At 43.7% G+C, this 15,484-nt stretch overlaps 1 protein-coding gene across 2 annotated transcripts; it reads right to left on the bottom strand.

The window, feature by feature from the left end:
- Positions 1–961: 961 nt before the first annotated feature.
- Positions 962–15,215, bottom strand: LOC113461318 (myricetin 3-O-glucosyl 1,2-rhamnoside 6'-O-caffeoyltransferase AT2-like). Of its 2 annotated transcripts, none has more exons than XM_088711708.2 (2): positions 13,855–15,215; positions 962–1,408 (listed from the first exon to the last, which is right to left on the bottom strand). In XM_088711708.2, the coding sequence occupies exons 1-2, from the start codon at positions 14,260–14,262 to the stop codon at positions 1,271–1,273; spliced, it is 546 nt and encodes a 181-aa protein (XP_088567834.2). In that variant the 5' UTR covers positions 14,263–15,215; the 3' UTR covers positions 962–1,270. The 2 variants fall into 2 exon arrangements, with proteins under 2 accessions (XP_088567834.2, XP_026657005.3); XM_026801204.4 differs by lacking the exon at positions 962–1,408 and adding an exon at positions 3,073–4,752.
- Between the last annotated feature and the right edge of the window lie 269 nt (positions 15,216–15,484).

Here is a 15,484-nt window from a genome sequence, read left to right as displayed (position 1 = left end):
ATGCAAACTAGACCAAGATGAATCAGGTAAATCAGTAGATCAAAAGATGTATAGAGGTATGATAGGATCTTTATTATATCTCACTGCAAGTAGACCTGATATCATGTTTAGTGTATGCATGTGTGCTAGATATCAATCTAATTCTAAGGAATCACATTTAATTGCAGTTAAGAGAATCTTTAAATACCTAATAGGAACAAAAAATATAGGTTTATGGTACTCTAAAGAATCTAGCATAAACTTAATAGGGTATACAGATTCAGACTTTGCTGGTTGTAAACTTGATAGAAAAAGCACCAGCGGGTCATGTCAATTCTTAGGAGAAAATTTAATCTCTTGGTTTAGCAAGAAACAAAACTCGGTTGCACTATCTACGGCGGAAGCCGAATATGTTGCTGCCGGAAGTTGTTGTGCTCAAATCTTGTGGATTAAACAACAACTTGAAGATTATGGCATTAAACAAGATAAAATTTCCATTAACTGTGATAATACAAGTGCTATTAATCTAACTAAAAATTCAATTCAGCACTCAAGAACTAAACACATTGAGATAAGACATCATTTCATAAGAGATCATGTACTAAATGGTGATGTGACACTTCAATTTGTGTGTACTGATGATCAACTTGCTGATATCTTCACAAAACCTCTGAGTGAAGATCGATTTTGCATACTTAGAAAAGGGTTAGGAGTGATTGATCCATTCTAGTGATACTCTCCTCTAGTTCATAGATTTTGAGGATTAGTCTATGGTGGACATAGAACTTGTTATCTATGATCATCAAATCAGTTCCTAAATCATGGATAAGTTCATAACTCTCTCTTGTGGCACGAAAATAACATGATTTTTGGGTGCGTGCCAGAGTTCGAGTCGACTCGGATACATTTTAAAGTCGGCTCATGGGGGAGTCGACTCGCGGTCGAGTCGACTCACGACTTACTGGAGTCGACTCAAGGTTGGGAATCCGATGTTTTAACCCTAATCGAAACGTTCAATCCCCACTTCTATTCACAGCCGACACTGTTCCAAAACCCTAGAGCCGACTCCGACCTCGTCTCCGACCCATTCTAGGTCTTCTCCATCGAGTTTTCCTCCATTTTTCCTAGTTCCTCTCCCGTGTCTAGGTCAAAAATGCCTAGGAAAGCAGTTGTCCCAAGCCGAAAGAGACCCATCTCCGCGAGCGGGGCCGAGCGACGGTCCAAGGCTCGGAACGAACCGGCGAGGCCACCACCTCCGGTTCCTTCCCCGCCTAGGCCGGTTCCCTCGCGCTCATGCAACTGCTGGCTGTGGAAGGCCTGTGGCCATCTCTGTGGTTGAATTCAGGAATTGGGATACTCCGAGGCCATCGAAGACTGTGTGACTGAAGCGGATGCCAACAACGAATCCTCCGCATGTGAATTTCGTGACCTGAATTTAAAGAAACGCATGTGGATGAGAATTTGAATTTTGTGACCTGAATTTCAAGTTTGAGAGATATACCTGCGGAAGACATATTGAATGTGATTCCTCAATCACCTGGAATAATAGCAGCTTGATCTTCTCTTCCTTGCTTCTCACAAAAATAGCCGTCAATGGGGCAAGCTATCAACCACATGGACAGGGGGACCTAGCCTTTATATAAAAAACCCAAGGAAGACTTCCCATTAAGGGCTCCAACCCTAATTGAGTTTTCTGACCTACATACCAAAATTACCATAATAAATAGGACTCAATCCTATACATCCAAGTTGCACCAAAACCGATAAAACAAAGTGATCACACATCATATTGGGCCTAACCATAGTACCATTATGAGCCATACGTCTAACTCGTTTTATAAAACAAAAATATGCAATTAGTGGAAGCCCATATTTTGAAATTATTCTAATATTCTCCCACTTGGGCGAACACGGATTGCCATATTAATTTAAAAAACTTTGTTTTGAAAATGACTCTCGGGTTAGACTACATAGGTGGCCACATATATAACTCAAATGATAATCACCTTTGATACATGATCCGGTTCAACAAGAACATCAACATTGTGGAGTGATTGATTATAACCCTATTTGATTTTGATGAGCTCAAAGCATTTGAGTATATCTTGTACTAATGAATTCAATCTAGTGTTTCAGCCAAATATTTGTGAATTTATGTTTAAGTGTCTCTAGCTTTGGTTCAATACATTTTGGCTAAGTATGGAAATCAATTTGAACCAAAGTCTGAAGCTCGAGTCGACTCCGGAAGATTACGAGTCGACTCCAAGTGTATCAGAAGCACTGGCACAAGCTCGAGTCGACTCCGGCACATTACGAGTCGACTCCGACTGAGAACAGACAGCAGGACAGAAAGATAAATCTCAGACCCTGTCCCCGAGTCGACTCCTGAAGAATTAGAGTCGACTCCGATGCTTGCCGAGTCGACTCCAGCAAAGTACGAGTCGACTCCATGGAGTAACAGACTGAAAGACAGAGAAGTCGTTTTGGACTCTGAGAACCGAGTCGACTCCAGAAGAACTCGAGTCGACTCCAACGGTTGGCGAGTCAACTCCTAAGGAAGCAAGAGTCGACTCTCAGAGGAATGCAAGACAGAGTCAGAGAGCCAACTTCGGTGTCTGAGAGCCGAGTCGACTCCAGCAAAGTCCGAGTCGACTCCGAGGCAGTTCACCTTCAAAACACAGAGAAACAGTTTTCGGATCCTGAGAGCCGAGCCGACTCCAAGTACTCACGAGTCGACTCCCAAGTCAGCCGAGTCGACCCCAACAAAATCCGAGTCGACTCAGAGGCAGTTCAACTCCAAACACAGAGGATCAGTTTTCGGACTCTGAGAGCCGAGTCGACTCCAAAATGATCCGAGTCGACTCGAGAAAGAAATGAAGAAAAACATATCTCTGGAACCCTGAGAACGAGTCGTCTCCGGAGGGCCGAGTCATCTCCGGACATTGGCGAGTCAACTCCACGTTTGGCCGAGTCGACTCCAGAACGGGACGACACTTTATTTCAAATTTTGAACAGTGGGCGAGTCGACTCCAGTAAAGCATGAGTCGACTCCAGCAACAGCCGAGTCGACTCCAGATCGAGCGAGTCGAATTCGATCCCAACGGACACTTTGTTAGGAGTTGCAGAGTGTGCAGAACGACCATAAATGTGTGTCTAACGGCTAGTTTTCGTTGGGGATGCTTAAATAACCAGAGTGAACAGTAATAGAGTAAGAAAGAGAGACTCCATTAAAAGCAAAAGGGATTTCCACCTACCAAAGCCTCTCTAGAGTAAATACAAGAGAAAGAAGGAAGAAGTGCATTGAAGTCCATCCTCCCAACATCTTCCTCGCATTCAAGGCTCCTCATCTGACAGCAAATCTTCATCCCACTCACGAGGAGATTGCAGAGTTCGAGAAGCCTCTTTCCTCAAATCTAAAAATCTGTTTGAGGGCTTCTAACTCTTCTTTAGTTATATTGTTTATATTTGCTTTTCAAGAAGCTATTCCTGTACTCTTTACAAACTGTTTTCTTGTTACTTGATTCAATCAGGGGATTGAATCAAGGGTGTAGAGGTTGGTTGGTGAGCCGAGGTTAAAACCAACGGTGTAAGGGTTTGATTGTGATCCCGGAAAAACAATCGGATGGTTCTAGTCGGTGAGCCTGTGAAAACCGACCGAGTTCGTTGTGATCTCGTAAAACAACAAGTTGGGTTGTGAGCTTGTAAAACAACCGGCTGTAATCCGAGGGATTATAGTGAACTCCCAAGTGAAGCTTGGGGAGTGGATGTAGGAGCAAGGGTTAGCTCCGAACCACTATAAAATCTCTTGTGTTTGTGATTGTTTCATTGTCTCTTCCATTCCTTTTATTCACTGCATATAATAACTAATTAATCCACTTGCAATAAGTTTTGATTAGTTACTCACAAAGTTTTTAATTGCAATAATTACTTAAAACCCAATTCACCCCCCCTCTTGGGTTGTCTTTTTGGGCAACAAACATCGAACATGGAAGTCGTTACACCATTTAATCGATGTAAGACTACTCCACAGCTACAAATGCTAACATCCTTATCGACATGGATCCCCATCCTCCAACCAATGTGGTAGTATGTAGTATGAACTTAGCACCAAAATGTGATCAAAAGGTGTGCTAATTCACATCGATCTTCAAAAATGCTTCAAAGAAGCCACATGTCTCAAAAGAGACTCACATCATGTCTTTATGCATTATATCTCTAGATCAAAATGATATCATAATAAAAGACATATGTGAAATGCATGCTCAAATATAATTATAATTTTTGTGCACAAAATATAGAATTATAAATGGAGAGATAAATGTTATGATTATTGAAAGAGGCTGTACCCGAAGCATATGGGTTGCCTACGTACCCCGTACAAAGGGATCAAGCCAAAATGTAGTTCTTTTACATAAATAACTCTCACTAACTAATAACATTAAAGGTTTCCACAATGCCCATATTAGCAATGTGTGTCTTAAAGACTTTCGGTGCAAGTTCCTTAGTCAATGGGTCTGCAATCATTGCCTCTATATTTAGATGCTCTTTTTTTGTCTGCTCTTCTTTAACTTTATTTCTGACCATCAAGTACTAGATGTCTATATGCTTAGAGCCACCAGAACTTTTGTTATTCTTTGAAAAGAACACTGCTGCACTATTGTCATAGTAGATAGTAATTGGTCTCGAGATGGAATCAACAACTTTCAGTTCTGAAATAAAATTCCTCAACCAAATGGCTTGGACCGTAGCTCCATAACATGCCACAAATTCAGCCTGCATAATAGAAAAAGTCATTAGAGTTTGCTTAACACTTTTTGAAGAAATAACACCACTAGCTATCACAAAAACATAATCTGAAGTTGACTTCAGATCATCTTGACATCCTGCAAAATCAGAATCAGAGTAGCCTACCACCTCAAGATGATCTATACGCTGAAAAGTAAGCATATAACCTTAGTCTTCTTCAAATATCTCATAACTTTCTTAGCTGCTTTTCAGAGCTCTTGTCCTGGATTCGACTGAAATCTACTAAGGACACTGATTGCATAGGCTTTGTCTGGTCTAGTGCAAACTGGAGCATACATCAGGCTCCCTACAGCACTAGCATATGGTATGTTCTTCAAAGATTTTCTTTCAAGTTTATTTCTTGGACACTGAGCTTTACTAAACTTATTCCCTTTTACAATAGGTACATCACCAGGTGCACAATTTTGCATACTGAATCTCTCTAGGACGCGTCGTATATATGTCTTTTAGAAAGTCCCAACAAGCCACGGCCTCTATCACGCTGTATCTCAATACCAAGTACAAAAGAAGCTTCCCGAAGATCTTTCATTTCAAAATTAGCAGATAACATTTTCTCTGTCTCATGAAGTAACCCTAAGTCACTGCTAGCAACATACAAAACAAGAAAAATGAATTTTCTCCCACTGATCTTGAGATAAATGCATTGGTCTACTATATTTTCAACAAAACCAAGAGAAGTCACAACTTCATCAAATTTCAAATACCATTGTCGGGATGCTTGCTTGAGCCCATATATAGATTTGTTCAACTTACACATCAAATTTTTCTTTCTCTTTACGACAAAATTTTCAAGTTGTCTCATATAAACTTCTTCACAGAGATCTCCATTTAAAAATATTGTCTTAACATCCATTTGATGAAGTTCCAAATCATAGTGTGCTACAAGTTCCATGATAATTCTAAAAGAATCCTTGGATGAAACCGGTGAAAAGGTCTCATTATAGTCGATGCCCTCTTGCTGAGTGAAACCTCTAGCAACCAGTCTAGCCTTTTGTCGTTCAACATCCTCTTTTGAGTCTAATTTGAATTTGTAAACCCATTTACAACCTATGGCCTTAACATGTGGTGGAAGTTCAACAAGTTCCCTAACTCTATTTCTCTTCATAGAAAACATTTTATCTTTCATGGGATTCAACCATTTATCCAAGTCAGGTCTTGTTAATGCTTCATTAAAAGAGACGGGATCAATATTACGCCCAATATTAAAATCACTCTCCAGTAAATAGACAATATAGTCATTAGGCAAGGCAGACCTTCTTTTCTTTGTGATCTTCTAACCCGCGGTTCAGAAACTGACTCAACTGCTGTTGGAGGAGGAACGTGAGGCTCTTCTTGATGCCTAGGTACTTCATTAACTATTGCAATCGGTTAAGAAATAACTTTTTCTTGTATAACGAAAATTGGAACCACAACTTGATCCAGTTCAGCAAAAAATTTCTTTAACATAGAACTCCCACTATTACCAATATCATTCTCCAGAAACTTCGCCGTAATGGACTCAACAATTCTGGTGTCACGATTAGGACAATAGAACTTATAGCCCTTTGATCTATCTGGATACCTAATGAAAAAATTAGATGTGGATTTAGGATCTAATTTCTTTTCAGAAGGATTATAAATTCTAACCTCAGCTCGGCAGCCCCAAACTCTAAAATGGGCTAAACTGGGTTTACAACCTGCCCACAATTCAATAGGAGTTTTCTCAACAGCTTTACTAGGAACCCTATTTAGAATGTACATGGCAGATTTCAATGCCTCACCCCACAAGAATTTTGGCAAATTTGTTCTACTCATCATACTTCTAACCATATCCTTCAGAGTCCGATTACGCCTTTCAGAAACACCATTTTGCTCTGGTGTTACTAGCATTGTGTATTAAGGAACTATCCTACATTCTTACAAAAATCTTGCAAAATCACCCATGTTCTGACTGAACTCATCATACTTACCATAGTTTTCTCAAGAGCGAGGGATTTATCATTGATCAAGTAAACAGAACCATAACGCGAGAAATCATCAATGAAGGTTATGAAGTATTTGTTCCCACATATAGTAGAAGGTAACGGTCCACTAATATCGGTGTGAATAAGATCCAAAAGACCATTGCTCCTAGTGGATCCATTTCTTATAGTTTTAGTCGGCTTTCCCCTTATGCAATCTATGCAAGTGTCAAAATATCTAAAAAATTCAAAGAGGGTAGAATCTCAGCTTTCATCAATCTTTCCATTCGCTCCCTTGAAATGTGCCTTAAATGCTTATGCCACAATATAGAGGATGATTCACGAATTAAGGCTCTTTTCTTTCCAACTTTAGTAACACAAAAAACTTCACCAACTGGAGCCAAATTCAATCTGTATAAACCATCCCATAAAATGCCATTTCCAACTATGCAAGAATCATAAAATAATTCAATCATTCCATTACTAAATTTAAAAGAAAATCCAGACTGATCAAGTTTTGACACAAATTAAATTTCGTCTCATCGTCGGTACAAAAAATATATTTTCCAAAACAAGAGAAAAACCGGACTCCAAGGATAACTCCACTGCTCCTATAAACTCAAGTTTAACTTGAACTCCATTTCCAACGCACAGGTTCACTTCATTCTCACTTGGCCTTCGTCTCCTTACGAACCCCTGCAAATAGTGATATGAATACTTGCACCAGAGTCTATCCACCAAGAATTCAAAGGTACATATACTAAATAAGACTCAAAACAAACCAAGGCCAAAGAGATACCTGCCGAAGTTTTCTTCTTCTCTAACCAAAGTCTTAAACTTAAGGTAATCCTTCTGCCAATGACTCTTCTTTTTGCAGAACTTACATTTGTCATTCTTCTTCATAATTCTTTTAGGACCACCAGAAGTCTGTCCACGTGACCCTCTGTTCTGCTGATTGTAGTGAGGCTTGTTGCTCTTATGGAACTTAGCCTTATGATTATGAGAAGACTTCTTGTTCTGAGAAGGCTGATAGGTCAGTTGCACAGTTTCAACAGTCTCACGATGCATTCTATACTCCTCTTGGGCACACGCAGCAATCAAATCATTCAAATCCTATTTGTCACCTTGAGCATTATAAGCAACCTTAAGTTGATTGAACTGGCTGGGAAGGCTATTAAGATAATGATAGACAAGAAAAGGCTATGCAATGGAAATTTTTAGGGCTTCTAATTTAGAACTTATGTGCAGCATTTTTATAATATACTCCCTAACTCCACAAGTGTCATCATATTTCATACTCATAAATTTATCCATTAGGTCCCCAGTTTCAGTTTTATCGGACTCAACAAATCTCGGTCCTATCGCATCCAAAAAATTCTTAGCATTGTCGTTGTCCGGTATAGCACCCATAATAGAATCAGATATAGAACGCTTGATAATCTTCAAACACAGCTTGTTAGCTCTTTTCCACTTGACATACTTAGTCTTGTACTCGACAGTGCTCTTATCTATTGGTTTTGAAGGCTGCTCCTCCAAAGCAAAATCTAAACCCAAGAGACCCAGTGCTATTTCTATGTCTCTTTTGCATCTCACATAATTATTTCCAGTCAGAATTTCAATAGCAGACAATTAGCTTGAAAGGGAAGAGACATTCAAAATTGCGGAAACAACATATTTTATTTAATATCATCCAAATGTGATATATGTAATTAAATGGATGACAACATATCTATCTAATTAATTTGGGCTATTAATTAGATAGTCCGTAATCAGGCTTGAAAAACATATAAGTCTAATTACGGTAAGAGCCTCGGTGCATTATTGTAGAGTCACTTTTGGGTTGACAATACAACAAGCTATAAGGTACTCTTAAGACATATCATGAAGCCAACTAACAAAATCACATCAACTTTCGAAACACCATCACCTTTGGACAGAAGGATGATTCTAGGCTAATGCAATCCCGTTAATCACTCCATATCATTTTTCCAAAACATCATACACAATAACATCTTCGGGCAAGATATTGCGTACAATGATCTGAAAAAATGCAATGCTACCTTTTTTTTGAGAAAATCAGATAAAAATCAGTGAGTGTGTCATTTTGGCGGCTACCACCCACTTCAATTTCAAAATATTCTCTTAATGGAAAAATAATGATAGTCTTTATGCCCAACAAATTTCAATCACAAAAATAATGGTTATGTGACAAAATCGTAACCATCAAACATGGTGCAATCATAATCAAAATCACATGTAATTGATCAAACAAAGATATTAATTACAAAATTCAAGGTATATATGGCAGCAAAATATGTCCAAAATTTAATACCTCATTAATTAATATGCATGAGGGCCTTAATTCAAATTATTCAATATTTAAATAGCAATTAAATGGGTTACTAACTCTTAGCCTCAGGCCCAAAACCCATTCTGGCCCATTAAAATGAAATGCAAATAAAATAAACATGGGCTGACCAAATAAAAGGGCCCAACTCGCAACCATGGACCTATTCGGATTGGGCTTCACAAGCCCTAGCCCAATCAAAAGAAAAGCCTAAACTATTCTCTCCCTCTTTATCTTCTTCTTTCTCTCAACGCCGCCACCCCATTTTTTTTTGTTTTGGGAGGCAGCCCGTGGTTGCCACCCATGGCCGCCACCACGCCGGCCACTGCGAGTGGCTGGTGATGCTCCCCGGGCCACGGCGACGCCACGAGGCATGCGGCCAGCCGTGGAATGGCCGGGAGCAGCCCGCCAGCCACGGGATTGCGGCTCTCGGACCGCGGGACCGGGAGGCCAGCCGTGGAACCGCAGGACCGGGAGTCCAGCCGCGAAACCGCGGCATCCTAGCCGCAGGACCGCGGCGTCCGCATCCTGGGGAGGCCGGACACGGGTCCGCGGCATCCCAGCCGTGGGTCCTCGGCATCCGCATCCCAAGGAGGCTGTGCCTCCTCCTCCTCTTCTTCTTCTTCGTTTAATCATCCACCATGAAAAGGGGGATTATAAAATGGTGAAGAAGATGAAGGAATAGGGTAGGAAAAAGATAGAATAGTGAAATCCTTTTTCTTTTTCCTTTTTTTTTGAATATATCATCGATGCATAAAATTAATCTGTAAATCTAGATATAATAATAATTGTGTATGAAGGATTCTAATCTTAGCATGGAGGCTCTGATACTAATTGTTAATCATAAATAATAACATGCTAAGATTTAGAATCATAATAACATTGTATTCAAGTTTGAGAGATATACCTGTAGAAGACATATTGAATGCGATTCCTCAATCACCTAAAATAATAGCGGCTTGATCTTCTCTTCCTTGCTCCTCACAAAAATAGCCGTCAATGGGACAAGCTATCGACCACATGGAGAGGAGAGGAGGACCTAGCCTTTATATAGAAAACCTAAGGAAGCCTTCCCATTAAGGGCTCCAACCCTAATTGGATTTCTTGGCCTATATACCAAAATTACCACAATAAATAGAACTCAATCCTATAAATCCAAGGTGCACCGAAGCCCATAGAACAAAGTAATCACACATCATATTGGGCTTAACCATAGTACCATTATGAGCTATACGTCTAACCCATTTTATAAAACAAAAATACGCAATCAGTGGAAACTCATATTTTGAAATTATTCTAATATATAGATCATGTAATTATTAATTAAATTCCTAATATCTAATTAAACAAGTGTTGGCTAATACACCATCACATTCATTAAAAATGTAGAAATAATTATTAACAATATTTATTTTCGAGAGATTGCTGATAAGCTAAGATGAACAAAAATCATATGGGGCGGGGAGAAATATGGGGCAGGCTTCCATGATGGTACATGATAAGGAGACATGGTTTGCATGCATCGGCATGTGGCTATCTTAGCAAGGAACAACTGATGTGTTGTGCGGAATGCTACCTTAAATATCAATCCATAGGAGTATTGCACTCATTTACAGACAAACGAGAAATGCCAAAAGGGAGGGTGAGGCCGCTGTTAGCAAGGTCTTATTCAACTTTTTTCAATCTAGTGGGAAGGAGGAGGGTGACGTAGCAGGTATTGTGCGTTTTCCGAGCCCTGGCGCTTGGATAGGTGATGCGGAGAATGAGACCTTGGTGAGGCCTATCTTGGAGAGGGAGGTGTAGGAGGCGGTTTGGTCCTTGGCCGAGGATAAGGCCCTGGGACCGGACGGCTTTCCACCACTTTTCTTTTGGAAGTATTGGTGGATTATTCGGAGATCAGTGGTGGATGCGGTTCAATGCTTTTTTAGTCGGGCCGTGATGGCTGAGGACTGGAAGGCCACGTATGTTATCCTACTCCCGAAACACCAGGATGCGATGAAACCTAGCCACTTTAGGCCCATCATCCTGTGTACAACCCTGTATAAGATAGTGGCGAAAATCCTAGTGGGGAGGATGAAAGCCTTGTTGCCGGCTATTATCAGTCCAGAACGGGGGCGTTCGTGGGGGGAAGGAGTATCTTGGATAATGTCATGCTCGCACAGGAGATGATGTGAGACCTTCATCGGGCCTCGGAGCGGCAGAGCTTGATGGCTTTCAAGCTGGATATGGAGCGAGCATATGATAGGATTCGATGGAGTTTTCTCCAGCATGTATTAGAGAGTTTTGGTTTTCATAGTATCTGGATTGATTGGGCGATGGGCTGCATTCAGGGGCCTAGGTTTTCTATTTTGGTCAATGGTAGGCCATCGTCTTTCTTCCAGTCTACTATGGGGTTGCGATAGGGATGTCCCTTATCCCTGTTTTTGTTTATTATGTGCTCGGATGCATTGTCGTGCGCATTGCGGACTGCCTGCGCCTCTCGGTCTTTGGAAGCTTATGTTCCTGGCCCGGGAGCCCAACCCATTTCTCACTTACTTTTCGCTGACGACTGTCTTCTCGTGGCTAGGGCGCGGGCGAGGGAAGCATTGGTTCTCAGAGAAGTTGTGGCAGAGTATTGTGCCATTTTGGGTCAAAGAGTCAACCTCCAAAAGTCTTATATTCGCTTTAGCCTGAGTACTAGCCTTGGTGTCAGGCAAGAGATTAGGGGGATCCTGGAGGTACCGGAGCAGGAGGGTGTCTGGAGCTATCTTGGTATACCCATTACCGGGAGGCGGCTCCGGGCCTCTGAGTGCTTTGGTTTGGTGCAGCGCATCCATAGTAGGCTAGAGGGCTGGCGGGCTTCTTTCCTTTCCATGATGGGTAGGCTAACTTTGGTTAGGTCAGCATTGAGTTTGATGCCTGTGTACCTTTTGGCCAACACGGTGTTACCAGTGACGGTGATAAATGGAATCGAGCGGCTCCTGCGGAACTTTCTCTGGGGTTCTTTTGGAGGGTGCCATGGGGTGCATCTGGTAGCATGGGATAGTGTTTGTCGGCCCCTCGGGGAAGGTGGCCTCGGATTGCAGTCTCTTCGAGCTAGGAGCGAGGCGATCTTTGCTCGACACGCGGTATGCTTCATCCTGGAGCCTCAGGGCCTCTGGAGTCAAGCGATGACTGCCAGATATGGTCGAGTAGGGCAGGCAGAGGGGACTCGGCGAGGGAGGCCGGTCTCCTTTATATGGCGTGAGATTAGGAGGTTTCTGCCGATGGCCCTGGCTAACACCAGGTGGCTGATCGGTGATGGTAGTAGAAGCACTGACGTGGTGGGAGATCTGTGGTTGGACACCCTTTCGGTGAGACTATGGCTGACCATGGTCAATCCGGAGGGGGCCGAGGGTTTACAGGTGTGCGATCTACTTACTCTTGGAGGGGGGGAGTGGGATGAGGATTGGTTGAGGCAGGTGTTTAGTGTGTATCTGGTTGAGTCGGTGTGGCTCCTTTCGGTGCCGGGGTGTGCCGGACCGGATGTTCGGGTCTGGCAGTTCTCCTGTAGGACGAGGGTCAGTATAGGGGACGTCGCCCGGGTCTTGGAGCTGGATTATGGGACCGGCTCGGATTGCTCCTGGGTCTGGCGGTTTGGGCTACACCCGAGACTGGCTTTGTTTCTTTGGAAGGTGGTTTGGAACAGACTCCCGACGAGAGTTGCCCTGAGCAGACGGGGGGGGGGGGGGGGGAGGGAGCATACCCCCACATTGTGCCTGGTGTGGGGATGACGAGTCTGTCGACCATGTGCTCTTTCGGTGTGGGTGGGCGAGGAAAACCTGATAGCTGTTTGGGTTCCCACAAGGGATCTGGGGCGAGAGGGACCAGTTCATGCAGGCCATCCGGTGATGGTCGGGCAGTCCCCAGTTGCATCATATGGCTTTTGAAGCGACCTACATCACCCACCAGATTTGGTTGGCTAGAAATGCTCGGACTTTCGGTGAACACAGCTTGTCTTCGCGGCTTGCGATGGAGCGCGGCCGAATACAGGCATCGGAGTTCTCTAGGGTTACCCCTGTAGGCGGGCCTTTGATAGCACAGAATATATGGGACTCTCATTATGCTCCGGTAGCGCCACGGATGGTGTTTTTCACTTGGAAGCCCCACCTTCGAGTTTTCTCAAGGTCAACTTTGATGGGTCAGTACTGGATGGAGGGTACAGAGGGGGCGCGGGCTTCGTGATTAGGGACTTGCGCTCGAGGGTGGTAGCGGCTGGCAATTGTCAGCTATCGGATACCACGGTTCCTGGGGCTGAGCTGCGTGCGGCTTGGGAGGGCATTCGTTATGCTCGCCGGGTTCTGCAGGCTAGCTCCATCATTTTGGAGGGTGACTCAGTCACAGTGATAGGTTGGATCCAGGGGGTCCGAGTGGCCGGGGTGGGGACCACCCCCTACTTCGGGACATTTGGTCGATGAGCGGGGATGGGATGGCCTTTCGGGCGAAGCATGTATTCCGGAAGGCTAACAGTGCTGCGGACTGGGTGGCCGCTTATGCAACCAATCACTCCGGTGGCAACATGTGGACCCGGGGAAAGGATTTGCCTAGGGCATTCCGTGACATTCTGTTTTCTGATTTTATTGGGTGTGTTCGGACACGGACAGTCTGACCAATCCGGCTCAGCAAAAAAAAAAAAAAAAAAAGGAAATGCCAAAAGGCCCTACGTCATCCCTAGTCTTAGATTGGATCAGCATGATATTATCAGCTCTAGATCAACCCAAAAAAAAAATCTAAGTGATTTTCTCAATGTAACTTCATAAATACCTGCATCATCAGAATCGCATCCCCTGGGTTTACGTCAGGAGGAGCACATGGAAGGAGCTCTTCCTTGGGTATCATGAGAGGGCGTTCGAGGTTGTTAACATCTTTGAGGCCAAAATTCGCCGATGCCTCCACAAACCACACACCATCCCCAGTGCAAGCCACCTCCGGCTCCCCGGGGCTGGGCTCAACGATCCGGCCGGCGACAGGGTAATAGGGGACCAAGGCCTTGGACAAGGCTTCCCTTATGACCTTCGCCGGCTCTTCGCCATGTTCCAACACCAGTATCAAGTCGATGGTGACACTTACCGCCGTCGTTCGGTCGATGGAGGAGAGGGGGAGATTGCCTGATGGCGTTGGCTCGGAGGGAGCAACCAGCGCCGGAGCCAGCTTATGCACGGAGAACCTCATGATGGGATTACAGTGAGAGCTCTAATAATTCCTCTGGTGCTGCGTGATTGTCTGTGAGAGGGGTTTATAAAGATGGAGAACATACGCTAGTAGTGGGAACGGTACAGCCACATAATGGGATACGACCTCATCCACTAAACCAAATCACGTTCATGCGGTCAAACTTAAAATAAAAAGTCCTCGTAGTTCACAAACGACTGGTATCACAGCAGTCAGGTTGAAAAAAAAAAATTATTTTTGTGCCGCCGTTGGCGCTGTTCACATGGGCGTTTCTTTCCTCACGAGAGGGCTCAGGCACGTTTCCTCCTTCCAAGCCGAAACACAAAGGTGGTCTTCTTCACGCGTGAAGGGGCTAGAACGCGTTTCCGTCTTCTCCCAAGCAGAGGAAGTGCAAAGAAATTTTTCCTCCCGTGGGTTCCCTGTTGCCTTCTGACCTTCCCAAGCCGAAGCCAAAAGGTGGATCCCGAGAAGAGGTCTTTTCGTGGGAGGTTTGCTTAACGGAGGAAATTTTGCTTCACGTGAAGGGAGGAAATTTTGCTTCACGTGGAGGGCTCAGGGGCTTTTTTTTTTTTTGGGTGTCTTCTCTTCCCAAGCTAACCAAAAAAAAAAAAAACAAAAAAAAAACAACAAAAAAAAAAACACCTTTCTTCCCGTGGGGGGTTTCCTTTCTTCCGTGGGTGCTATTCTTCTCGCGTGGGTTTCTCTGTGCTCTCTGTTTGCGGCGGCTTTCCACGTGGAAGAAGGGGGAACACCCCTGAGACGCACCGCCGCGGCCTCTTTCCCGTCGCGGAAGATCGTCACCGTCGTGCCCCGAGCAAAGAGGAGAATCGGAGGAGCTCCAACCGCGAGTGCTCCGTCCGCGCGCCGCCGTCGCCGTCCGCTGCCCCGTCGTGCCGCCGTCCGTGTCTGCCCGCCCGTGCGTTGCCGTCCTTGCGCGAGCAGAGAAAGAGTTTCTGCTGAGCCGAAACATTTTTTCCCGTGTCCCTGTTTTCGGTGGATCACGAGAAAAAAAGATCAGGTCCTGTTTTTTGTTTTTCTCTCCCTATTTTATTTTGCAAAGAGTTAAATATGGCTGGAATTTCTTCTGCGAAATTCGATATGATAAAGTTTGATGAAATTGAAAATTTCAGACTATGACAGAGAAGGGTAAATGATCTATTAGTATCGCAGGGTATGGTGAAAATCCTGTACAGAAAGAAACCAGATGACATGGATGATATAG

Source organism: Phoenix dactylifera, chromosome 1 (assembly GCF_051530095.1).
Source record: "Phoenix dactylifera cultivar Ajwa chromosome 1, Ajwa_hap1_PhDact_Kaust_v1.1, whole genome shotgun sequence".
Taxonomy (NCBI): Eukaryota; Viridiplantae; Streptophyta; class Magnoliopsida; order Arecales; family Arecaceae; genus Phoenix; species Phoenix dactylifera.
Note: the sequence above shows the minus strand (reverse complement) of the source record. Positions and strands in the feature narration are given on the sequence as shown.

Bases quoted from the DNA above. Each gene is read 5' to 3' on its own strand.
- LOC113461318 (XM_026801204.4), bottom strand. From the start codon at position 14,262: ATGAGGTTCTCCGTGCATAAGCTGGCTCCGGCGCTGGTTGCTCCCTCC. The intron at 4,753-13,854 runs GTATTTATGAAG...TCTATTATGCAG, and splicing joins ATGCGATTCTGATGATGCAG to GCTGAATTTGTGGCATGTTA.